This window comes from Phyllostomus hastatus, unplaced genomic scaffold (genome assembly GCF_019186645.2).
Source record: "Phyllostomus hastatus isolate PE091 unplaced genomic scaffold, TTU_PhHast_1.1 phas_contig_210, whole genome shotgun sequence".
NCBI classification, from domain to species: domain Eukaryota; kingdom Metazoa; phylum Chordata; class Mammalia; order Chiroptera; family Phyllostomidae; genus Phyllostomus; species Phyllostomus hastatus.
Window position 1 is genome coordinate 32,335,700 of NW_025333737.1, and position 26,435 is coordinate 32,362,134.

The window sequence follows — 26,435 nt, forward strand, 5'->3', positions numbered from 1 at the left end:
AGCTGGCACTGCCCTAGCGAGGGGGTGGGTGGAGTACCCCTCTGGCCTGCCCTGCTCCACCAGCACCCCGAACTGGGGCAGGGGCAGGGGCGGGAGGGCGAGGGCTGGGTTTTGAACTATCGCTGTGATACCTTAAGGCACCCTCTGAGGGTGCACACGTGCGCACAGGTGGCGACGCGTCTGGCACAAGCATTTGGATCCACGCCTCTGCACAAGTGTGAACACCCCTGCACACACGGACGTGGCTGTGTGTGCGCACGTGGGGTGGGGTGGGGTGGGGTATGGAGAACCTACGACGTCGTGTGACCAGGCCACGCGGCTCCCAGCCACCCGCGTCCTCCTGCCCAGACCCTGGCAGTGCCCGGGGGTGACTGGAGGCTGCACCGGCCTGGGCCTAGAACTGGCTCCATATTGCATCCTGTATATATGTCATCAAGGCTCGGGGTGGGGAGGCAGGGACAGAACACCAATTAAAGATCAAGTCTGGGGGCTCACGCCAGCCTGTGTCTCTCCTTTGTGTCAGTGGCCGCACTGTGATAGGGCGGGGGGACCCTTCCCTGTCCTCCCTGGCCCTGGAAGGTGCGTGGTGATGGGTGATGACGGGCGGGGGGGGGGGGGGAGGGTGGGCCCTGAAGGCAGGAAGTGAGCCCCTGGGGGCTGGGGGGCTGGGAGGCAGGGTGGAGTTTTCCACTGGGAGCCAGGAAACAGACACGGGCTGGGTGGAGGGTCTGGCTCTTCTGCTGCCTCCGCTCTCCTAACGAAGATCACTGCCCTCCAGGTTCAAAGCAGAGCAGAGGGAGGGGGAGCGCATTGGAAAGCCTCTAACCCAAGGCAGGAAACTCCACTTCCCTTTTATGGCTGAAGCGGGAGAGGCCTGTGCTCACCTAAACCCCCAAACCTGGTCCTCAGGGCAGAGCGCTCTTGGGCCCCAGGGAGTTTGTTCTCGCCCCACCACCTCGGCTGCCTGCTGCGGCCCCTGCGAGGCTGAGAGCTCCCCCCACCCCCTGGGGCCCTGTCTGAGCCAGATAGGTATGATTCTTATTTAGATTTTTCTGAGTGGCTGACAAGCTTACTTTTGAGTTTTACACAGTAGACATTGGAAATAGCAATGTGCGTGGTGCTGAGGTGGGCAGAAGCCCAGCCCCCTGCCACGTCCAGGTCACCGCAGGGCAGGACCGGCCAGGCCAGGCCGGCTCCCCAGTCGTTGAGGCAGGACCCTGCCAGGTGTGACGATGGGCAGCCAGCGTCACTGGTCACTGCTGCCCTGCAGGGCCAGGCTGTGTCGGGGGACAGCACTGGAGCCCCAGCTGACCTCAGGACTCCTTTCCACCCCCAGCACGGAAGCGCCTTCTAGGGCTGGCTGGGAACTCCTGGGTTCACGGAGGGCCGCCCACAGGGAGTCACTGCCCAGTGGCCGTGGATCAGCTCCACTGGTCCTGAACCTCAAGGCCACCACAGCTTCCCTGTCACTTGCAGAACCTGGCCCCACCGAGACTGCTGGGTGTGACACCACAGTGACCATCATCAGGACAGGGTCCTTCCAAAGGGAAGTCCGAGTCCACGCGAGTTCCTCGGGCCTCTCCCGCCACGGCACACCCAGCTCCGGCCGTGCGCCCCACTGCCCGAGTGGGGACAGGCCCGCTGCAGGCGTCCTGGCGCCCGCAGGCCCAGGGGCTGCTCCGGCACTCTCCACGCTCAGCACACGCTCACGGCGGACTTGAGAGCGCCCCGCAGCGAAGGCAGGCCCGGCGCTCAGGCCCGGGACCGCGCCAGGCATACCTCCACCTCTTGGAGTGGCCTCCAAGGGGGCCTCGCCGTCCTCACTCCCTTAGTGGCCTTACTCCAGTGGCAGAAATGCACTGAAAAGCCAAATCTGTCACTGCCCTTCAAGTCCCCAGAGGCTGGTCCTGGAGGCTGGCACCAACCAGAAGCCCCTCCCAACCACGCCGCCCCACCTGGCACCCCGACACACACAAGGGAAAAGGGTTCCCTCCCAGAGGTCCCCCAGTCCAACCCCAGCCCTCTCACGCGGAGGGCAGCGAAGCCTTCTCCGTGTCCTTTCTTTCTCTGCCACACCCCCAGGTGTCTGCTGGGTGCAGAGAGGCAGGCTGTCCCACAGGGGCGCCCTGCCCCCCAGCTCAGCACGCGCCGTCTGACCGGGCATGGCCTCTCCCTGGCCGGGCAGAGCAGGGTCACAGAGGGGCTGGGGTGGTGGCACTGTCCAGGAGCAGACAGACATGTACCGGTCTTATCTTTTCCTCCAGACCACTTTGGGCCTGGGGCCGTGTGGCTCTGGGAGTCCTGCTAGCTCCAGGGGAGACAATGAGAGAGGTGAGGACAGGGAATGAGGGGCGGAAGGGTGGGGAGGAGATACCAGGAGCAAGAAATAGCAGCGGCGGGCAAGGCGCTGGGGAGAGTGAGCCGCTGGGAGCTCCGGGGTCACGGCCATGTCCTCCACGGCCAGGACCGCATTTCAAGTGCCCACGGCCACGTGCGGCCGGTGGCTGCCGTATCGGAGAGCGAGGTCAAGACGGCAACGATGCTGTTAAGTGGCAACACTTAAACCCGAGAAACGGAAACGGGGCAGAAGAAAGGAAACAAACTACAGCAAAAAGCACTTGGATGGGCGGCAGCAGACAAGACTCGCTAAAGGCAGAGGGGATCTGCGTGCACGTTTCTGGAAGGTCAGCGAGGAGCTAGGATGGCTTTGGCAGTCACAACGCTAACGGCTACACGTCAGTGAGCATTGTGACTCAAGCTATCGCCATCGTGTCCTTGAGGGTCCTAAGATGTGGTTCCAGCCTGGAGGCCAGTCTTGGAGGCGACTCCGGGAACGTGCACTGGCGGTCCTCGGGAAGGGCAGAGGTGCTCCAAGGGCCCACGGCCACCTGGACCTTTGGGAGGGAAGCATCTCCCGGCTTCGTGAGGTCGACGGGCCCACAGAGTCGTGGGTAATGACATCCCCTGTGCAGAGCCCTGGCGAGAGCCTTCCACCCGATCCCACTCTGCGTCCTGGGTCCGCTGTTTATAAGGGGACACGGTGCCCTCAGTCCACCCCTGGCATGCTGACACATCGCCGCGCTTGGCCGCCCTTTGCTCTCTGTGCAAAGCTCTTCATGCGGTCTGTCTGACTGTGCACAGAGACCCATCCCTGGGGGGAGGGACAAGGGCAGCAGTGTCCAGGATACTCACTGGCTCCGTGCCATCTCAGGGACAGCCCGGGCCGCTGGGCTCCACTGTGGAGTCCCCACTGCCTTCCCTTTTTTTTTTTTTTTTTATTAACTTGAGAGAGAGACATCAATTTGTTGTTCCATTCATTTATGCATTCACTGCTTTCTGCATGTGCTTTGACCGGGGATAGAACCCACAACCTTAAGGTGTTGAGATGGCACTCTAATCAACTGAGCTGCCCAGCCAGGGCCCCGCTGACTTCTTGGGCAAAGCTTCGGTTGGGCTCCAAAGTCGTAACTGCCCCACCCCCGCCCCGGCCCCTCGTGCACAGTCCTGGCTTCCAGCCACCTGAACCCCTGCCCACTTGGCAGCCTACAGCCGCCCTGACAAGTGTCTAACCAGCTGCCAATCTCTATTCTCCTCAGGAACCGTCTGCTTCTCCCTGGCAGCTGTAGTGCCCACTTGGGTTTAAAAATAAACTCACTGTCTGCCTTTCTCCAGCCTGACCCTGTAACTGCCCCCCGGGTCGAGCCTGACCCTGGCTGCCTCTGAAAACAAGATGCCACCGTCACTCCAGAGGCCACTGCCGGGAACGTATCCCCGCATCTCCTCCACTGAGGACAGACTGTCGGGAGTTCATCCCAGGGAACTTCGTTTCGTCACGAGGCCCCGGTCACCTCTAATCTGAGGGTCATTCCTCGGTGGAGGATTTAAGCCCAGGAGTGGGGTAGTGGGAGGCAGGGCCCGCCTTAGGGAGAGAGAGAGACTCCCAGGGTCGCCCAGACTGATGTCATTACAAAATCCTAGTCTCCAACCCTAACTCACAGCAACCCCGTTGCTCATAGCAACGGTGCAGGCGCACCTGCCACCTGCATCTACCTGGTGGGCGTGCCTCCTGCTCCTGCCATTTAAGTCTGCCTTCACCCAGACACCCAGACACCCCTCCCCTCCGACGTCACACGCAGTCTGAAACTCTACTGTTAAGGCCACACTGGGCCCGGCCTTCATTCTCACCGTGCTCTTGGGTCCTCCTCCCGACCCTGTCCACCTTCTGAGGACATCGTCCTGCCACTCACCAGTCCCCTCCCCCGCTACCTTTGCCTTCCCGTAACCCAAGGCCTTTCCAGCCTTAAACACAAAAACAAACACCACCCTCTGGCCAGCAGCCCACACGTCTTTATAGCCACCTTTCTTGGTAGAATAGCTGCTCCCTCCACTGCATCCCATCCATCACGCATCCCGTTCTTGGAGCAAACGCCTGGGATCGCCCCCTCCAAAGCCACCTGCTTTTCCTCCCCATCCCCTGGTTCCTGGTCAGCCCCGCTCCTCCGGGGGCTCCTGTCCAGTCCCCCCTCAAGCCTGGAGCTCTGGCTCACCAGTCTGACCCCCACTTGCGCCTCCGGGTCACTCCAGGCCCATCTTCCCTTTTTGGTCCCAACCTTGGGAAAGTCCTCCAGTCCCTTGAAGGCTCTCGTCCTTGGACCTCCCGCCCACTTACGAGTTCACCCCTCACTTTATCTGGCCAACACCCTCCAGGTCTCCATTTCTGTCGCTTTGTTTCAGAGAGCCAGGCCGGAGGACTCTCCAGCCCCATAGGCTGCGGCAGCACGGGGAAAGGGGGCCGAGGCTGCCTTTTCCAGGGTCATGTCCCAGCCAGTCGTCTGGCGCCTGCGACGTTCGTGGTGCTTCATACATGTTTGTTGAAGGGACAGTGGCAGTGCCAGCCAGCGACTCACGCAGGCTGAACGGGTGTGTGCTGCACTAGGAGGAATGAAATGGAACGTGAAAACCGCACCTGAAGATCCAGACTGGCCCACAGCTGTTCCGAGTGCCTGAGGATGAGCCGGAATCGGAGTGATATGCTGGGTGTGGGCGCGGAAGCTTCATTGGGGGACACACCCCGCGGCCTGCGCCACCGCCGAACTTCCGTCCCGCGGCCCGGCAGGAAGGAAGGAACGGACACGTCACGCTTCCGGCGCCCAGGGAGGCACCTCGGCCTCTGAGGCCATGGGACGCAGGGCCCCTAGGCAAGGCGAGCTTCCCACGGCCCGGCACGGACCAAAACCAGCAGCGCGGACGATCCTCACGCTCGCCAAATGCGCCAGGGCCATAACCAGCGCCTTCACCGGTAAGGAAAGCCAGCCTCACAGGACGCGTCTCCTTGAACTACGTTGCTTCTAACACTCATCTGCCACTTATATGTAAAGGTCTTTTCTGCAACTAGATGTCACCTGAGGTCTTGCTTTCTATGGGTTTGCATCTTCTGCGGAGCCTTTCCGTAGAACCTTTGTGCGGGACCATCCACCGCGCCCTAACCACCGAACACGGGTGAGGGCGCCCACGCACCGCCGGTCCCGCGGCCCAGAGAGGGGAGGGCAGAGCTCGGAGGCAGAACAGGCCCGCTGCTCCCGACACGAGAGCCAGCCACCCTTCAAAGGACTTTTATGGGTTCTTCCCTTTTCAGAGTATTTCATAAATGTCAACTATTTATAGTGTTTACTTACTGAAATACTTGCCCAGAACCCCGGGCACTTACGAAAGAATAAGAGGTAAAGAGACAGTCCTGATGATCAGTGTTGCTGAAAGCGGGTGGAGACCAGACCCCTGTTTACCCAGAAGAGACTGCAGAATCCAAGAGATGGTCCTAAGAAAGTATCCACTTCTCACTTGGTTCTTCCTGCAAAGCCCCCAGTCCATGTGGCTTCTGTGGAAATGCCTACAATCATGGGAACCACACTAGCTCAAAAAGCAACAGATCCATCAGAAAACTTAAAACCGTAACCAAGCCCCGCCTCCCGACAAGTCCTAGAGCAGGTGTGTGACAACCACTGCTATTTCTCAGAGCGAGTCTTCGCTTGCTCGGCTGCACGGGCCCTCATAAACCATTCCCCTTGGAGGCGCCCGAGCCTACCCACGTTCCTCCTAAATCACGACGCCCAGACACCGGGAGGACAGCCCGTATGCCATGCCCTGCACGGCGGGAGCCCAGCGCCTTCCCCAGCGAGGAAACCTTGTTTCTACGGGAACAAAACTGCGCTTTGATCAGACCTCATTGGGAATGCGTATTTCATTGGCCTTCCTCTTGCCATGATTTGGCTTAAATGTATAGATATTAAATCTGAGAATATTCTTTGAAAGCTAGATTTAACGCAGTTTTTAGGAAGACGCCAAAACTACATGTCAATCCTTGTTCAGAGCATTTATTACATGAAAATGCTAGATATGACCACCAAGGCGAGACTGCCTAAGACCCACCATTAAGCATCTGCATGGTCTTTTCCTTTTGGTACGTGGGGCAGATTCGCTTCTGTGCAGCGAGCTCTCTTGTTCTCTCGAGAACATGGGGCCGTGGCGAGGCCACCGTGTTACCGGCAGCCGGAAGTGTGAAACTGAAGGCATCCACAGCTGTGCCGTCTGCTTAAGTGGTCATTACGAAGCGAAAGTGGTGGCAGGAAGACCACCCCAAGATGCAGTAAGTGAAAAACAGTTGGGGAGAAAAACTGTTGGGAAGGGGTATTTACTTTTTATCCACTTAAGATATATCGGTGGTTTTAGTTCTTAAGATGTGCATGTGTATTACTTTCTTAAATATCAACGAGAATTATCTAAGTGTGGAAGTTGCAGACCATTTTTATTTCCTGCCTGCCTACCTTCCTGGGTTTAAAGATGGATACATGCATGTGTGCTTTTAAAGGAGAGACAACGGTAACATTGACTTTCTAGGGACCGGGCAATTGTTGATGTAGTTTGTTTGCTATTTTCTGAGTTATCCAGGTTTTTTATAAGGAGCACGTAATAATACCTTTATAACCAGAAAAAAGTCATTAAAATAAAATAGGCCAAAAAAACCCCCAACAAACCAGCAGGCAGTGGTAACTGTGTTTACAAAGAGGCACCAGTCATTGACTTGCGCCCTGAAAAAGGGCACGTTTGTTGCCTATAAACTAGGCCCCGTAAAGTTAAGAACTTAGAAAAAGCTTTAGAGCACTTACATTTCATTGTTTGTGGTCTGTGTTATAATGCATCAGCTGTGCTCATGGAAAGTTATTGCATGTGCACTCTCAGTAGGCATTCCCATCAAACCTCTGTGTTCCCTCGAGAACAATTAAGTTTAAGTAAGTTCTCTCCTTTTGGTGCCTCTGATTTTGGATTTGGGGTCCTGCAGCCTGCTGTTACTAAAGATAGCTGTAATTCTGTTACATAAATGCTTTGCTAAGCAAAAGCAGACATCGATATGCTTGTATGTACATAAATATTTCTGAAAAGAAATGTTAAACAGTGATTACCTCTGATGAATGGAAATAATATGAGGATTTTCACTTTTTAATATCCTTTAGTATTGACAAAAATTCTTTATTTTGTTTTAGTAAGTTTATTCATTTTTAATTGTGCTAAAAAAACAAAACTTACCCTCTTAATGATGTTTAGGTGTTCAGTTCAATAGTGCTATCTTCACATTTATATTACAGATTTCCAGAACTTTTCCATCTTGCAAAATGGAAACTCTACATCAACAACTTATCAACAACTCATTTCCCTAACTCCCAGCAATCACCATTCCACTCTCCATTCTTTGATTTTTCATGACGGTAAATATCGTGTGTAAGTGGAACCCTGCAGCCTTTGTCCTTTTGTGACTGGCCTGTTTCATTTAGTGCAATGTCCTCCAGACTCGTCCCTGGGACAGGCCTTTCTTCGTAAGGCCGAATCCAGTCCACTGTATGTATGTAATCTATCTTCTTTATCCACTCACCTGCCCTCATAGGTGAGTCGCTTCCACTTCTTGGCTACGGTGTATTCCCTATGCTGTAATAAACACGGGTGTGGAAACACCTCTGTGAGATTCTGCATTGGGTCATTTTGGATACATACCCAGAAGTGGAACTGATAGATTAATAAGATTTTTATAAAGTAGTTTGGCTGCTCACCTGAGTTTGGGCTGGCAGGGCTATTAAATTGCTACTGATGAAATTATAGAACCAGAGAACTGCCACAGACAGGGAAGGCTGAAAAGCGTTCCTCCTTGCACGACTTCTTACTCTTCCTGCAGCAACACAGAGACCCTGCATGTAGTTTCTGCTCATCGTTTCCCTAGTAACTGACTGAAGCCTCTTCCCTCCTCTGTGACGAGGCCTCCAAACACAGGTCCGAGCTGAACCAACTGTTTATTTGCTAAAATAAACAACCGGGTAGGGTTGCCGATGCTAGCAAATACAAGTGCAGGAGGCTCAGTTAAATTTGAGTTTTGGATAAACAACACATTTTCAAACCATCAGTATGTTCCATGCAATATATAACAAGTATTCCCTGGCATTCCAGTTTAATCAGGCGGCCTGTGTCTTATCTGGCAACCCCAAGTCAAGGGCCGTGGGCCCCTGCCCAGGACATCTATTCTAGGCCAGCCTAGGTGGACCTGTTCACAGCCTCCTCCAGCAGTGCCTAGCTGTGCTGCTGCATTTCTCACCTCCCCCCGACTCACCGCACAGAAACAGCCCCCAACCCCGCCCTGACGCATACCCTTAGCTTGCATCTACCCTTTCTTCTCCCTGCAATTCCCCAGGATCTCAGCCCCCTCCTCAGAAGGGCTGGCTCAAATGGCCACTCGCTGCCTAAGGGCAGTAAGTCCCCACCCCACACTTTTTTTTTTTTAAGATTTTATTTATTTATTTTTAGAGAGGGAAGGGAGGGAGATAGAGAGAGAGAGAAACATCAATGTGCGGTTGCTGGGGGCCGTGGTCTGCAACCCAGGTATGTGGCCTGACTGGGAATTGAACCTGCGACACTTTGGTCCGCAGCCCGCGCTCAATCCACTGAGCTACGCCAGCCAGTGCCACACTGTCTTTTAAATCAACAAGCCCCAGAAGCACACTACTGGAATGGAAGGGCACAGTCACAAGCAGGTCTAAACCATCACGGGCTCCAGCGCTGCAGACCCTTGCTCGATCATTTCCCTCTCTGAACATGAAGTAAGCAATCCACTGGCAATCGGCACTTACCCTGTCCCCAGGGCTTTTTGCCATTAAAAGCGTCTTAAGGAGCCCAATCCCCGTGCAGACCACTCTGAGGTCACAGCCTGTCACCACTCTCAGCAGCACCTGGGGCCAGGTCTAACGGGTCTCTGCCTGCTGGGCAGACAGCGGAGCTGCAGCAGGCTTCAAAAAAAAGGGGGGGCGGGGGGAGGACAGGCCAAAGGAGCTCCCTGTCAGTGTTCTTCAATGTCCCCAGTGGAAAGATACATTTTCACTTCCACAGGACTACACACACTAAAAATAAAACCAGAGAGAGCTACCCAGCTCTGTGTCAGTTTTCCCCACGGTCAGGTCCCATTCAGGTCACTGGTTATGCTCGAGAACCGGTGATGAACAGTCGCTCGGTTCCGCTGTGCCCGGAGCTGCAGGCTGCCGGCCAGCCCGTGCCCTCTGCGCGGGGCCGCGGGCGGAGCAGACAGGGTGCTGGGGGAGACATTGCGGCCCCGGGTGCAGGAGAAACCCGGTCAGCTCTTCCTCGGGGCGCCGGCAGTGGGCTTCCTCTTCTCTGACAGCGTGTCAAGGGCAGGGCAAGGAAATGCGGAGCCACTTCCTCAGGGACTGAGAGGGCAGGAGAGAAGACCAGCTGACAGCCAACTTTGTCACCATGTCATCATCTCTTTTCCCGATTCTGAGTCACTTCCCAGTTCCTCAAACGAGACATTTCTAAGGAATGACACGGACATGTTCACGTACAAGGTGTGTGGTTCCTTTTGCATGGGCTCAGTCTCAGTCATAAACCGGGCGTCCTGACCCTCCCGAAGTCCTGGTGACTCCAGGCAGCCGCCAGTCATCCTGAGCCAGCAGAGAGGGTGACATCCCTGGGCCACGTCAGTCTAGCCCTCCTGGAAACACAGGAAATCACCACCTCCCTGCCTTTTACTCCAGCTCACGTTTCCTGTGATTCCCAAACCTTAGCATACGGAAGAATGACCGAGAGAGAACATTTGGGTGGTACGCTTACTCGCTACCTTCCGGTGATGGTTAGTTACTCAACTAGACACTAAAAAAGGGTGCATTTCACTGCATGTAAATTATAATAAAAACCTTTTTAAAAATCACCTACAGAACTCGTTAGCTCTGACTGTGTAGGCCTGAGATGGGCCCAGTGAACCTACAATGTGATGGGCACTCCCTGCTGTTCCTTACACTGGGGGTCCAACGGTCTCCTTCAGAGAAAATGCTGTGGGACCAGCGAGGCCCACCCAGCAGAGACCCACCTCGCCCTCCACGGGAAAGCCGCACGAACAGGTGCACCTGCACCCTCATCTCAGAGCAGAGGACGCTGGACTGAGCCACTGAGCAATGGCTGCGCACACCTGGACTCTGCTCTGAGCTCCGCTTCAACCTCCTGTTCTGCCCCCCCCACCTCAGTGCAACAGGCTTCCGGTCTAACCGAGGCAGGCAGACCCTGTACTGTCTAGTAACGTAAGCCATGAAAACGTAGAAGTACTGTTTTAAATTCTATGTAGCAAAGAAAACATTTTATCTTTGATGCCAACACCTATTCGAGGTATTAATAATCCCTGTTTTGATGGTAAATCTGACCAAAAGCGCACTTTTAGAACTAGCAGTGACATAACTGCTCCCACAGCTTTCAAGCAGCTCGGTTTACTACCAAATATGGCTGGCTACCCGGCTTAGCACCCGAGCTGTGCTGCTGAGGGTGGGCCCTCTGCGTGACCTTCAGTCCGCTGTTCCGGCCTGGGGGAACAGAGGGTACTGTTGCAGTAAATGCGACCCTTTCCCACACCTGTCTTTGCTCAGAAGGTAGAGGAGAGTGACCGAGACTGGCCTATGGCAGTGGGGAGCACCCCTCCCGGAAGGCACTCCTCTCGAGAACCAAAGGGAGCCAGACCCAGGTGTGTTACCTGTTTCTGTGCTTAGGCCTCAGACTCCCCCTCCTCCCGCGCAAGGCCACCTACCCTCCCCAGATCAGGATGCCATAAATACACCGACCCACGGGGCTGCAGCAACCCCAGAATTCTAATCCAGCTGTGACAAAAAGGCATCTTGCCCTGGCTGGTGTGGCTCAGTGGATGGACGGCTGGCCTGTAAAACCGAAAGATCACTGGTTCGATTCCCAGTCAGGGTGCATTTCTGGGTTGTGGGCCAGGTGCCTGGTTGGGGGCATTGGAGAGGCAACGGATCCATGTTTCTCTCCCTCTTTCTTTGTCCCTCCCTTCCTCACTCTCTAAAAATAAATAAAACCTTACAAAAAAAAAAAAAGGCATCTCAACCTCAAACCTCTCAGTTTTCCTGCTCACACATTTGCAGTGACATCAACTTCCAGGTGAATGAACGTACAGGAACAGGGTTTTGTTTCAGGATTTCTGGGTAAACCACTAAGGTCTTGGGTACCATTTTAGACAAACAATAGGGTAATATCCTCAATGTGACATTTCCTGGCAACGGAGTTTTCAAGCTTGGGAAAAGATGCACAGACCACAGATGAATCTTCTAAACTGTATTTGGAACTGACAAAACATTTGGAACTGACAGAAATCTTTCTGGAGACAAAGCCCTGAGCACAGGGTCTGTCTCCAGCCACAGAGTTCAACATCAACTGTACAGACAAAAGTAGCAACGAGGGATCTTTGGCACTGGAAGGGGTAACCCTTAGCTGCTCATACAACACCCAAACTGTACACCAGGTATTAGATTGATTGCTGGTTAATAGTTGAATTTTACATTTAAATTACCTTAAAAAGTTGGAAGGCCCAGCTAAGTTTTTCAGTATCAATATCCTAACCACGTGTAACACTTAGCACCCGAGGCAGAGACTTCTGTAAGAGATTTAAAGAAAACATAACGAGTACAATAAAGAGAAAGAACTTCCAATCTCAAAAGCATGTAGCCAAGTGTTTTTGTTGATCCAGCAAGCCCACACTGAAACGCAGAACTCTTACTGCTGTAATTTCTGCAGAAATTTTACACAGGGGTAGGACTTTCTTCTGTCTGAACTCCTGGATTTTGGAATGCTATGGATCACACAAAACCCAAACCGATCCGACATCATCACTCAAAACCACAACTGCACTGGTGACAACATATAAAATCTTCTAAATGCTCCATGATGTGTGGCCAGAATGAGTGACAAACATGTAATTCAACTTAATGATTCTAATATCTGATGGTGACTGTGAACCGTTCCAGATTCATGATCTGTAGGTGAGTTGCAATTTTGTTTCCAAACTCTAAACAGTATAGGTGAAGGACTTTATTATTTTCAGGTGTTAAAGCTCTTCATGCGATTACATGATTTTATTTTTTTAAGATTTTATTTTTAGACAGAAGGGAAGGGAGGAAGAGAGAGGGAGAAAAACATCAATGTGTGGTTGCCTCTTGCACACCCCGCACTGGAGACCTGGCCTGCAACCCAGGCATGTGCCCTGACTGGGAATCGAACCGGCGACCCTTTGATTCGCAGGCCGATGCTCAATCTACTGAGCCACACCAGCCAGGGCTACATGATTTTATAAAGACAAAATTAATCTAATACTGGGACCTTTCTATTAAAATGAACAGCAATGGTTTATCTTTGACTTCAGGTAATTTTCTTCAGCCAGGAAAGATTCCCTTTAGAAAAAGGCATTTCTTGAATTAAGTTCAAGTATAACATATTTGCCTTTTACTGAATGCTGGCTGGCCAAAAGTTATCTTGAACTGTATGTTATTTTTAGAAGTGTCCTGTTCCTTAGATCAGACAGAAAACACAGAGACAGATATTCATAAGCTTAAGGATAAAGCACAGGTATGGCTAATAGGAGTAACATTTAATTCCCTTCTCGGTACAAACCGCTCAGAGCAAGCAGGTTGCTCTGAACCATCACGGACCCCTGTGACCACGAGCACTGAAGGACACTTCGCTACCAACCATCACAGTTCTTCCAACTTTGTTTTCTGAAGCTCCGAGCTGAAGACAAATGACCAGCAGTAGTTCGTCTTTTAATACCTTTTACCACGGGCCTGGTCTCACTGCTTCGTACCACTCCTGAGAGGTAAGTGGCTCCCGAGACTTGGAAAAGTAAACTGCCTAACTTCATACCAAGAAGAAATGACAGAATTAAGGTACCTAATGATGTTTTTTTTTCCCCCTTTAAAGATACAGGTGTCCTTCTAAACGACATGTAGGAGTTCTGATATTCAGAAACATTTTAGAAGGCAAAGTTCATTTTTATCAAAATGATCTATAGACAGAAATGATTCATCAAGGAAAATCCCCAGAAAAGCTGACTTCGAATGAAGCAACACACTTGTGGTTTTAAATGAAATAATGAAACAGGCAAAACTAAGTCACTGAGCAAACTCCAAGCCACAAAACGTACATTTCTTTAGGAGGAAATGTTCTCTAATTTCCCCCTGAAATTTGAAGGAAAAAAAAAAAAAGGTCTGTTCATTTTACAACTCTCTCTGAATAACAGATTTTAGGGAAGAGGAGCAGAGCACACACCACAGCTAAATAAACCCACCAGCGCACTAAAGTGTATAAACACGGTATCAGCACCCTGGTTCTAGTATGTGAAGAACTCAACACTCAGCTTCTGGTCAGAGACGTAAATGCCACATGACAGAGCACGTCTGTCTTACACAGCAATTCAAAGGAACAGGATTTTGATAGGAAAAAAAATGCTGGGAGGCTTTTTATCCAAGTATCTGACAGTTCCAGAACAAAAGCTGGAATATTTTTATAGATTCCATGTAGACCCAATCAAAGGGTTAAGCTAGACACGGACAAGGCCATTTTCTTTTTTAAATATTTTATTTCTTTTTAGAGAGAGGGGAAGAGATAGAGAGGGACAGAAACATTGATGTGTGGTTGCCTCTCATATGCCCCCTACTAGGGACCCGGCCTGCAACCCAGGCATGTGCCCTAACCGGGAATCAAACCAGTGACCCTTTGGTTCACAGGCCGGTGCTCAATCCACTGAGCTACACCAGCCAGGGCTGACAAGGCCATTTTCTTACTATAGGCTCACAGATGTCATTAGGTGAAAATCTGGCAGACTCTCATGTTCCAAGGCTGAAGGAAATATATACTAAGAAAGCAGTGAGAATTGCGAAACCCATGTCACAGTGAAAACTTCAGTGAGAGAATAAGATTTTTAAATGTGTGTGCACTTGTGACGTGATTTAGGGTATCTTTCCACGTACTCTCAGAAGGTGAACAATCATCCGGACACCAAGGACAACACTGGCATCAGAACCCGCCGAGGCGGAACACCAGGGGCACTGCGTGTGAAACCGAGGGGACGCTTCTGGCGCCGAGCGTCTGCCTGGAATTTCTGCCGCACTCCTTCCTTTTCCATCACTCCCAAGTCCCCACCTTCCCGCAGGCAAAGCCACGCTGGCCTCCTCCAGGCTCTGACGACATGGATGTGAGTGTATGTGAATTCTCTGTCTCTCAATGAACAAATCTGCTTGAAGCTATAGTGACGTAAGAATTAACAGGCAGTTCTTTAGCTTAGCTAGGCTTACATGTTTAAAATCTTGCTTGTATTCTTAGAATTATGTAATTTCTTTATTCAACATTTGGTTTGAAGGAAACAGTGCATGTCTATTAATTATGCAGGATACATACAAACTTTCCAAAATTTCCCCGGCAGTCTCATCTGAGCTTATTTTTTGCTGAAGATGTTTAGAGATGCTGAGGAACTTCTCTAGGTCAAAATTTACAGATTTAAAAAAAAAAAAAAGCAACAGCAACAGCAGCAAAATAAAGGTAAATGCATGGCTAGAAAAATAAGCTTAAATTTTCCTGAGTTTCTTTTGTTTGAAGGTGGGAGTGAGAGAAACACAATGGAGAACAACAAAGAAACAAAGAAAAACAACTCCACAAAGGTGCTGTTCTACGATTCTCCTAGATAATGGACAACTGGTGCTTTAAAATCAAGACAGAAGGAAATAGTATTTTTGGAATTTCCAAGTCAGAAGAGGCCTGAGATAGTTCCCGCTGGGAAAGAGTGGGACGCCCAGAATGAGCGCTCCCTGGGGAGGCAGGAGCCCCGCCCCTTCGGCCCCTACCAAGCTCTGCCCGGCAGCGGCTCATAAACCGCAAGACAAACGACGTGAGCGTGGAGGGCAGGGCTCTCCGACACAATACAGGATTAAAAAAGGCAATAAAATATCGCAAAGTGTGAGTGTTATTGAACCATTAATGTTCGTCACTGACAAAGAGATATGCTTACTAATGTATTTGTGGGGAATAAACACTGAAATTCTCTTTAGGTCTATTTATAGAAAAAAAATCCCTGGTCTGACTGGTCTTCCAGGCAGAAACCTACATTGGCAGAAGTATGAAAATTATAACAATCCCACAGTCAATTATAAAAAAGAAGGAATTTGAACTCAGGCCTTCTGCCACACGCAGCACAAGAAGCTCTGGGCATTCTTAGCTTACGAGGAAATGTTTGTATTTCTTTCTTTCTTTTTTTTTTTTTTAAGATTTTATTTATTTATTTATTTTTTTAGAGAGGGAAGTGAGGAAGAAAGAGAGACAGAGAGAAACATCAATGGGCGGTTGCTGGGGGCCGTGGTCTGCAACCCAGGTATGTGGCCTGACTGGGAATCGAACCTGCGACACTTTGGTTCGCAGCCTGCGCTCAAGCCACTGAGCTATGCCAGCCAGGGCTGAAATGTTTGTATTTCTAACATTAACGTATAAAGGAAATACCATCGCCAGTTTCTTAAGAAACTAGAGAGATGCAGGTTTCTTCCGGATAGAGATTTAAGGCAGATCAAGCAGGTCCACGACTAAACATCCCATCACGGCTCATTTTCCAAGCGTGGCTTTGCTTTGTGATAGAGGAATCTTAATAATTCTAAACAAGGTCTCCACATTGCTATAACACTTAAATTATACACACACCATCAAAACAGGTACTGGCAATGCTTGATATTTAAAGGAAATCCTCAGTGAAGAATTTGTCTCCTTTGAAAATACAAACAGGTTTTCAAAGACCCGATACAACTCTGGGCACATGAATGAGATGCAAAGATTCCTCAAGTAAAGAAGGCAAGGTCTCAACCCCCTACTGTGGATTTACTTTCTGAGACTGGAAACTGAGTTTCTCCTCCTCACGTATTTGAAACCATCCCTGCAACACAAGAGGCACTTTCCATCAGGTGTAGCATCTGCTAAAACTTGAAACCCAGAGTAGAATTTGTTGAACAAAGTAAGAACACTGGCCTAATAGGCATTACCTTGGGATTTTTTTCCCCTTTAATATAAAAGGTATAACTACAGTGGTCCAATGTACACGTACAAAAAAAAGTTCTCATACTAAAAAAAAAAAATACCGTAATACTGTACATACAAAAACCGTTCAACAAGAATGATTTAAATATATCTGTTCCTTTCCGGATCTGGAAGACACAGAGGTGAAGTTCTGTCACCGTGTTATTGCCGGAACGCGCCTGGAACACGCGCCCAGGAGCACTATGCTTCCCTTCTTTCCCCCGGCCCAGCCCTGCCTTCAGAGTCCCCTGAGCTCGCGCCACAAGCCAACAGCATCCCTGAAGATGACCGGAGCCAAATGTTTACTCAATGGAAGTCATTATTCAGTGAGCCGCTGCTTACTATCAACTATGAAAAGCACAAGTTTCAAGCCCAGCCAAGATTAAATCCAGACGGAGGTCTTCCCATTCCCTGATTTGCTACTTGCGCTGCTTTTGTTGGACCCGGCTTTAGACCCCGCTTTGGCTTTTTTTTCCCGGGCAACGTGGGGGTTGTTTTGGTGGCTGTAGGCCTGGATCGCTAGGTCCAGGCGTTCCTGAGCCATTCTGATCTCCCGCTGCAGAGTCTCCAGGTCCGCTGGGAGCTGCTCCTCATGGCTGCCGTACTGTTGTTCCTGGGCGATGTTGGCTTTGTTTTGCTTGTAGGCGATCTTAGCGTTGGACAGTTCGGTGTACTGGATCTGATCCGGTTTGACAGCAATGTTATAGCCAGGGGGAGCAGATGGCGTATTCCAAGTGAAAGGGTAATTATAAACACCCGGGTCTTCCAGTTCCCTCCTTTTACTGTGTAGTGAGTCTCGGATGGTCCCAAATCCCAAATGAAGCATCTCCCAAATGTTAAGCAACAGGCAAAGGCCTGTAACACCGTACATTATCAGAAGGAAGATGGTCTTTTCAGTGGGTCTGGAGATAAAGCAGTCTATCTTGTGAGGGCAAGGGACTCTGCTGCACACGTAAGACGGGTGGACTTGGAAGCCATAGAGAAAATACTGCCCTATCAGAAAGCCCACCTCAAACACGGTCCTCGCCAGCAGCTGCAGCACGTAGATCTTCATGAGGCCGTCCTCCCGGATTCGCCGTCGGCCATCATGCTTGGGTTTAGGCTGGTTCTGCTCTTTATTTTCTTTCTCACTTTCTAACTCCATTTCCGGGTACATCATGGGATCCTCTTCGTGGTCCTCTTCTGTCTCTTCCAGAGCCCGGTGCTGCTTCCAACGCATCGCGTAGGGTTTGCTCCGGGCCGCCTTCTTGTCCGCTTCACCATGCTCCATCTTGGCGATCTTATGAATGGCGTAGCCCAGGTACATCACCGAGGGGGTCGCCACCAGGATGATCTGGAACACCCAGAAGCGCACGTGGGAGAGAGGCGCGAAGGCGTCGTAGCAGACATTCTCGCAGCCCGGCTGCTCCGTGTTGCACACGAACTTGCTTTGCTCGTCGTAGTAGATGGACTCCCCGCCCACGGCTGTGAGGACGATCCGGAAGACGATCAGGACAGTGAGCCAGATCTTCCCCACAAACGTGGAGTGGTTGTGAATCTCCTCGAGCAGGCGAGTCAGGAAGCTCCAGCTCATGGTGCCGGAACTGGCGCGCCCTGATAAACATGGAAAAATACCAAAGGAAACATCAACGAATATTAAGATTTTAACAATGAAATGTTTTACTGATATCTCTAGGAACTTTTTTTCTGCATGCTTGAAATCTAACTTCAAGGCTCATGCTAGAATGATTGTGAAAATAAGTAGCGTCTCACTCTACTACCCTTGGGTAGGACAATTCACCTCAGTCCATTAGCACTTGTTTAGGTGACCAAATTAGAAAGTCGAGTTTGCTCTGATGTCTTCCCTAGTTTAAAAGGTAAAACTGTAGCTATCACTTTAGATATATTTTTCAGACACCGTATACTAGATTCTTTACACAACAATTATTTGATAATGCCTTCAAAACTTTGTGAGATACAGATAAAAAATAAGAAAATATTTGGTCCAGCCTCGGCAGGTGTGGCTCAGTGGATTGAGTGCCGGCCTGCTAACCAAAGGGTCACCGGTTCGATTCCCAGTCAGGCAGACTGGGCATGCCTGGGAATTCCCAGTCAGGGCACAGCCTGGGTTGCAGGACAGGTCCCCAGTGTGGGGTGCACAAAAGGCAACCACACACTGATATTTTTTCTTCCCTCTTTCACTCTTCCTTCCTCCCACTCTAAAAATAATTAAAATCTCAAAAAAAAAAAAGAAAGAAAGAAAGAAAAAGGAAAAAAAGTAAGTAAATAGTCCAATTATGATAAGACTACCACATAATGGAGACACTTAGGCTAGACTCCACTGTGAAGAAGTACCTTATTAGGAAACTTAAATTTTAGACTTGGTGACAAAGTATTAAAAATAATTAAAAAGGTTCTGACTGGTGTGGCTCAGTGGATTGGGGTGTTGCCCCACAAACCAAAAGGCTGCCCATTCGATTCCCAGTCAGGGCACACGCCTGGGTTTCGGGCCAGGCCTTCAATTCGGAGTGTGTGAGAAACAACCACACATTGATGTTTCTTCCCACCCCTCTAAAAATAAATGTTTAAAAATAATAAAAACGGCCCTGGCCAAGTGGCTTAGTTGGCTGGAGCACTGTCCCATACACCAAAAGGTCAAGGGTTCGATCCCCATGCAGGGTGTATACAGGAGGCAACTGATCGATGTTTCTCTCTCACTTTGTTTCTCTCTCTAAAAATCAATAAAAACATATCCTGAAGTGAGGACTTAAAAAAAAAAAAAAAAAAAAAGCACCCTGGCCAGGTACCTCAGTTGGTTAGAGAATTATCCCAATATGCAAAGGCTGAAGGTTTGATCCCTGGTCAGGGCACATACAAGAATCAATCAATCAATACACAAATAAGTGGAACAACAAACTAATGTCTGCCTCTTTCTCGCCCCTTTCTCTCTCTAAAAACACTCAATTAACAAAATAATAATTTAAAAGATTCTGTATTACATTTAGAGTGAATGTTAAAAAAAATCTGCAAATTGAACTGTGAGGACACTAAATCCAATCAATAGGCAAATACATTTAAAATAGCATTTTGAAGGACAGTTTTATTCTGAGGTTCTCAGAACTATGTCCAGAATCCTGGTAAAAACCATCTAAATAAGGCAGCTTTTAAAAAATCCCTAATGTTATCCGTGACATTAAATACACCCAGCTTTTCTCCTCTCTCCCAATTTGCTTCTGCAGATTGTAGGCGGTTATCAGCACCATCGAAGAAGTTTAAACACACTTTACCTGTTGTCCGGAACTTCTGCTATCCAAAATTTTCTTACAGAAATGATGTCTTGCTTACAACTTTTCCAGATTCCCTCTGGAAAGGGGGAAAAGAAAAGAGACAACATAAGCTTCCTCCTACAGAAAACAATGGATCACTAACATGTCATTTTCAGGAAGAAACAAAGTTTTCTGTGTACCACAGGAATCAATCAGCATGAGACAGAAACAGGCTTGAGCTTGAATATCACTGTCTTCTCCCCCTGACACATGTGGCGGGAGGAACTTCACAGCAGAGACCCAAAGAATCTTAAGACATTGTAGTCTAAGACAATACGACAGGAAGATGAGTCACTCATGAAAATCGAAGCAGATGAACTCATGCATCTATAGGAAAAAGCCAAAGCGGAAAAATGTCAACAAATTTAAACTGGGTCACCAAAGGCCTTGCGAAAGGGCTCACCCCATGCGCTCTGTTCCCGCTCTGTCCCTGGAGCAGCCAACACTTCTCGCTGGGGAGTGAGCGGCCAACGAGGAGCAGGCTGTTGAGCTAAAACACCCAACAGCTGGTTCTCAGTCACTGGGACACCCATGTCCCACCGGAGGTAGGAGGTGATTCACATATTCAACTGCTCACAGAAAGAAAACAGCTGCATCTGTATTGTAGTTAAAAAAAAAAAAAAATAACAAAACTCAGCCCTGGCTGGTGTGGCCCAGTGGACTGAGTGCCAGCCTAGGAACCAAAGGGTCACCGGTTCAATTCCCAGTCAGGGCACATGCCTGGGCTGCAGGCCAGATCTCCAGCAGGGGATGCTCGAGAGGCAACCACACACTGATGTTTCTCTTCCCTCTCTTTTTCTCTCCCTTCCCCGCTCTAAAAATAAATTTTTAAAAAATCTTAAAAAAAAAAAAAAATCCAAGACAAATTATTGCTCATTATCAAGGTCTGCCAGCTTTGCAAAGCTATGTCCAAGATCCACCATTCGATGCCGACTTTGTTCATTTATTAACTTAGTGAATAAAATTTAAACAATTCCTAAGTGTCATGTGCTCACAGTAATGTAAAAATATTTTGGGTGGGGTAAGGGGAAGGAAAAAACCCAAAACAATGTTCAAAAGGCCAATGGAAAAAAAATAGAAAGAAAGAAGTGCAGCACCTACATCACGTGTCAAGACTCACAAACCATCCTGACCACGCAAATTTCACCACAGGACTTCAGCCGCTCCCATCTGAGTCCCCGCTGTCCGGCTGAGCTCCCCACTCCCCACTCACTGACTACACACACGTTATAAACCACAAAACAAGTATGTAACACGCAACCATTAAATGGTGATCGTAAATCAGGCTTTCGAAACTCCATCCTTCTTCTCACACTCGTGAGTTCAGACTCAGCTTTGCCCCACCGGCCACATCTACGGCACTTCCCAAGCCTGCAACTCGATTCGCTCCAGAGCGCCATGAAAGTACGACCATCACCTGCTTAGAAGAGTCATCTATCTCTATACTTCCATCCATACCACAGGTATCTTTTAAAATAATTATTGCTATGCAAGAATTTCTCAACGGTCCAGCATCTCATTTGTGGGGAGGAGAAATGGGCAACAAGCCCTTCAAGGCTTATGGACGTCATAAAGTAGCCATTTAAACACATCCGAAAGCACACACCATGTACCAGTTACGTTGTAGGCCTGGAAAGTGCTAACCCCTAGAGCCGGATTCTCCACGGCCGGGCACTCCTGAGAGCCACAGCACCCTACATCCGTATCTGGGGCACAAAGGATGTGTTCAGGAACTCAGCGCCGGCATAAAACGGGGGAGGACAACTTTCTTTCTAAGGTAACCATGGACTTCCTAAACTCAGCGGCATGGCCGCCACTGCTTCTCTCTCCTGAGCAGTCAGTCAGTCAGTGGGTTTTCCTTTCACACTCTTCTTTCTCCCCTTTGCAAGCATTGAGAGAATGGTTTACACACCACAGAGTGTATTTCCAACAGGATGGTGGGGGAAAATGGGGGGGCGGGGCAGGACAGTGAAAAGAAGAGGGTGGGGGGGAATTGAGTAGAATGGTGGGTTCTGGAATTAACATTTCTAAGCAGAACTTGTCACTGCCAAGTGTGGTCTCATTGTGTTCCTGCTCCACTAATGCACCAAACTTTTTTTTTTTGGCACTCTGCTATCAGAAGCCTTATGATTCAGGACATATTTTTCTCTGGCTTCCAAACAAACTTGGTAATAGAGCAGGGAGAGAAGAATGTGCGATTAACCTGTAAATGGCTCTTATGAAAAAAACTAGAAACCAGTTGCATACTCCATCTATGAACAGAAAATGACATGGGAACATATCCCAGGTGCTGGCCAGAGATGGGGGAATGAATGCCAAACACCCCACTATTTAGGAACGCCCCAACTAACTTATGTGTACTTTTATACTTAAAATTTTCTTGAATATATCCTTTAAGCTTTGACTGAATTTATCTACAAATTCTAGTTAAGTGATATTATTAAGTCCAAGAAATGCAAACCTGCGTGGCTCTTGTGTTGTACTGTTAGCTGACGTTCTAAGAGGGTCCTAGCAATTGACAATGCCGGGCAACATATTATTACGATTTCACTTCAAACTCATCAGCAGTTTGATATACTACTAGTATTTCAGAATTATGTCAATTTGTATGTTTTTTTAAAAGAGGTATTTATTTTTTAGAGAGAGGGGAAGGGAGGGAGAGAGAGGAAGAGAAACATCGATGTGCAAGAGGAACACAGGTCAACCAACCGCCTCTCACACGCCCCCAGCCAGGTACCCGGCCCACAATGCAGGCCTGTGCCCTGACCAGGAACCGAAATGGGCTGTGGGACCACGCCCAACCCACTAAGCCACACCAGCCGGGGTTCCATTTGTTATGTTTTTAATACAAGAGGATACACATCCTCCATATTTCCCCCTCACTGTGGACTAGGTTCTATCCCTTTGCTCATTTATCTGCAAAATGTAGTCTTAATACAGACATTAACCATTTGACATTTAATATAAACACCTCATTTTATTGTCTTCAGATTTTATTATTTTATATAGTCATATCAATTTCTTGAATAAGTTTAACATGGGGAAAGTTACTCTTTCAAGAATAGCTTTAAAAATCTTTATCATAAATATATATTTTTTAATTTAAATTTTCAATTACAGTTTACATCCAATATTATATTAGTTTCAGGGGTATGGTATAGTTGTTAGACATTTCTATAAAGTGATCTCCCTGATAATTTAAGTAGGATGGCTTTTTAAGTAAGGAACACTGCAATTCACTGTAGCCCATAATTCAAATGGACTCTCTCTCTCTCTCTCTCTCTCTCTCACACACACACACACACACACACACACACAACAAATATTGGAGAAAATCATGTTTCCTTAAATAACATTTATTGGACAGAAATCAAATGTGTTACTTTTAGTCAATTTTCCTAACAACTAAATTTACAAATCTTGTTTGTCTTGAACTAGAAAACAAAATTAAAAGTTAGCTGGCAGTGGGGAGGGGGTCTGGGGGAGGGTACAGGGACTGAGCGAAAAAGAAGGAGCTCACGGACACGGAGGGCAGCGTGCAGAGTGCTGAGGGGAGGGAGCGCAGAGGAGTGTGCGGCGGGGTAAGTGGGACGGGCGGAGACTTGACCTGGGGTGGTGAGACACAGTGTGCCGATGAGGTGTTGCAGAACTGTGTGCCTGAAACCTGTATTTTTTTTTAAAGATTTATTTTTAGAGAGATGGGAAGGGAGGGAGAAAGACAGGGAGAGAAACACTGGTGTGTGACAGATACATTGATGGGTTGCCTCTTGTGCACCCCCTACTGGGGACCTGGCCTGCAACCCAGGCATGTGCCCCGACTCGGAATCAAACCGGAGACCCTTTGGTTCGCAGGCTGGCACTCGATCCTCTGAGCCACACCAGCCAGGGCTGAAATCTCTGTAATTTTGCTGGCCAGTGCTACCTCAGTAAATTCGATTAAAAAACAGGTGGGGGGGGGGGGATTAGCTGGCATCAACATGGTGATAAATTATGTAATCCCCTCCCAAATTCCTTATATCTGAAGAGTTTTTTGTCAGTTACGCCCTAACAGGACCAAGTCAAAGTCACTGCATTTTTCTGTAAAACAGAACTCAACTGGATTTTGAAGATTAAGTGTACATTATTTGGATTCTCTCAGGAGGCAGATTATATAATTAGGTCGATTTTTAAATTAAAGAAATGAGGTCCAGAAAGCTTAAAAAATTTGCCTAAGGTTATCCCGTTATTAAGTGATTAAGCCAGAATCTGAAATGAGCCAGTCCTGCTCCAGGATCTGGGCTCTTGACCACTAGTAAGGAATTACATTACAGACGGAACCATGTATCGGTTCCAGATGAACACAGAAGAGGGGCCTTATGCCTTTTTTTGGATAAAAACTAAATAACAAAATAAGCTTGCGAAGATCAAAGGGAGAAATTTCAGAGTTTAAGATCTTATCATGCAAAATTAGAATTGGAAAAACAAACCACTCAAATCCAAATACTGTAGAACTCCAAGGTTTCCTGGTAGCCAGGAGGGAAGAATAAAAGTAGAAAAATGGTATCTTGAAGCAAAAATGACTTAGTGAAGAAGAATAACTCATTTAGCACCGAGAACAGGGACTAGAGCACTTAGTGAATGCAGTCCAGGGGACGCCGAGGCTGGGATGTCAGTACTCGTTAGCAGGGGGTGCAGATGGTGCACACCCGAGGCGCCCAGAGCTCTGCCTGGCCTCCAGGCAGACCCCGTCCGCTGTCCCCCTTACTGCCAGTGCTGCTGCCGCTTCAAAAGACGTAGGAAAGCCAGAGGAAGTCATCCTCAGCAAGCCAGCACTACAAGAAATGTTGAAAGAAGTGTTTCAGGCAGAAGAAAAGTGACATCAGATGGAAATGTTAATCCATACAAATGAATAAAAAACACGTAACTAGAAAAGACATGATATATTCTTTTTTTTTTAAAGATTTTATTTATTTTTAGGGAGGGAAGGGGGGAGAGAGAGAGAGAGAGAGAGAGAGAGAGAGAGAGGAACATCAATGTGCGGTTGCTGGGGGTTATGGCCTGCAACCCAGGAATGTACCCTGGCTGGGAATCGAACCTGGTACACTTTGGTTCCCAGCCCGTGCTCAATCCACTGAGCTACGCCAGCCAGGGCGACATGATATATTCTTATTTTAAAATATTTCCTGAAAGGTAACTGGCCATTTAAAGAAAAAAAGATGACAGTTTGTGGGGTTCAGATCCCATTTTTAATGTATACTTCTTTGAGGCAGAGGTAAAAGCATGAACCAGCAGCACCACAGAGGCCGAGGGTGAGGAAGTGGAAATATACCGCGGTCGTCGCACTGCACAAGGAGTGGTCTATGCTCTCACACAGCCTGGTGAGATGAACACAGTAAGCCCTCAATCAACCACTAACATAACAAAACAATGGCACAGCTACTACACTAGCGAAGAGGGTAACATGGATTCACAAAAACAGATGAAGCAAAGACAAAGCAAACAGGAAGATGGCGGACTTCAACCCAGCCACATCGACAACCACGTTACCTGTAAATGGTCTGAACACGCCAATTAAGGGGCAGATATTGTCAGATTTGATTAAATAAACAAGATCCAACTATTATATGCTGTCTATCAGAAATCCATTTGACTGTAAATAGAGAGCCAGAAAGAGAATAAAAGCAAAAATGAGGAAAGATGTAACATGCTAACAATAATCAAAAGAAAGCTGGAGGCCCTGGCTGGTGTGGCTCAGTGAACTGAGCACCGGCCTGTGAACCAAGGGGTCGCAGGTTCGATTCCCAGTCAGGGCACATGCCTGGGTTGCAGGCCAGGCCCCCAGTGGGGGTCACATCAGAGGCAACCCCACATTGATGTTTCTTTCCCTCTCTAATAAAATCTTTAAAAAAAAGAAAGCTGGAATAACTATATTATTATCAGACAGAACTGATTTTAGAACAAGGAATAGTACCTGAAATAAAGAAGGTCCTTTTATTATGATAACTATTCAACAGGACATAAAATTCCTAAATGTTTATATACATATTAACAGAGCTTCAAAAGAGATTAAGCAAAAACTGATTAAACTAAGAGAATAGACAAACCCACAATTAACAATTGGAAATTTCAATACCCCTCATGCAATAATGCATAGAATAGAGAAAAAACAGTAAACATATAAAAGACAAACAATCTTATCAACTTCTTCAAGTAAACTGACCTTTAGAGTGCACTCCACCCAAGAACAGAACTCACAGTTTTTTCAAGGACACAGAGAACATTTATTGAGCTACACTATATTCTGGGCCAAGTCTTTTATATTTAAAATGATTCAAATCATACAAAATATGTGCTTTGATTACAATGAAATTAAATTTAATAATCATAAAATTTAGCGATCTTCCCTTAGTCTTTCTTATCACTGAAAAAAGTCATCTCCATATGGATCTCCTTATGGAATCTGTTCCCAAGAGAACCCATTTTCTTTTCTTCTGCCCCACCCCCAAACCTGCCTCCTATTAACATTATCAATCAACAGCACTAACTCCTTAAAGAAAGCAATCCCTACTTTCCCTGTAAACAGACAATGAAAATGAGCACTATGTCGGGTGCTCATTTATTTTAATCCTCACAAAAGCTTATCTTTTAAATGAGAAACAGGCTCAGAAAAGTTAAGGAACTTGGTCCAAGTCAGAGCTGCTGGCACAGGTTGGTCCA

General features: G+C 48.2%; 1 protein-coding gene across 4 annotated transcripts in view; it reads right to left on the minus strand.

Moving 5' to 3' along the window:
- Nucleotides 1-15,718: 15,718 nt before the first annotated feature.
- Nucleotides 15,719-26,435, minus strand: part of GJC1 (gap junction protein gamma 1) — a 29,679-nt gene continuing 18,962 nt past the window's right edge. For 3 of the 4 annotated variants that reach the window (XM_045835631.1, XM_045835630.1, XM_045835633.1), the window contains exons 2-3: nt 19,701-19,776; nt 15,719-18,027 (exon numbers count right to left, since the gene is read on the minus strand). In XM_045835631.1, coding sequence (XP_045691587.1) covers nt 16,817-18,007 — 1,191 coding nt within the window. In that variant the 5' untranslated portion in view covers nt 18,008-18,027; nt 19,701-19,776 and the 3' untranslated portion in view covers nt 15,719-16,816. Of the gene's footprint in view, nt 18,028-19,700; nt 19,777-20,142; nt 20,221-26,435 lie in introns of those variants that run through there. The other variant, XM_045835632.1, reaches the window with a different exon arrangement.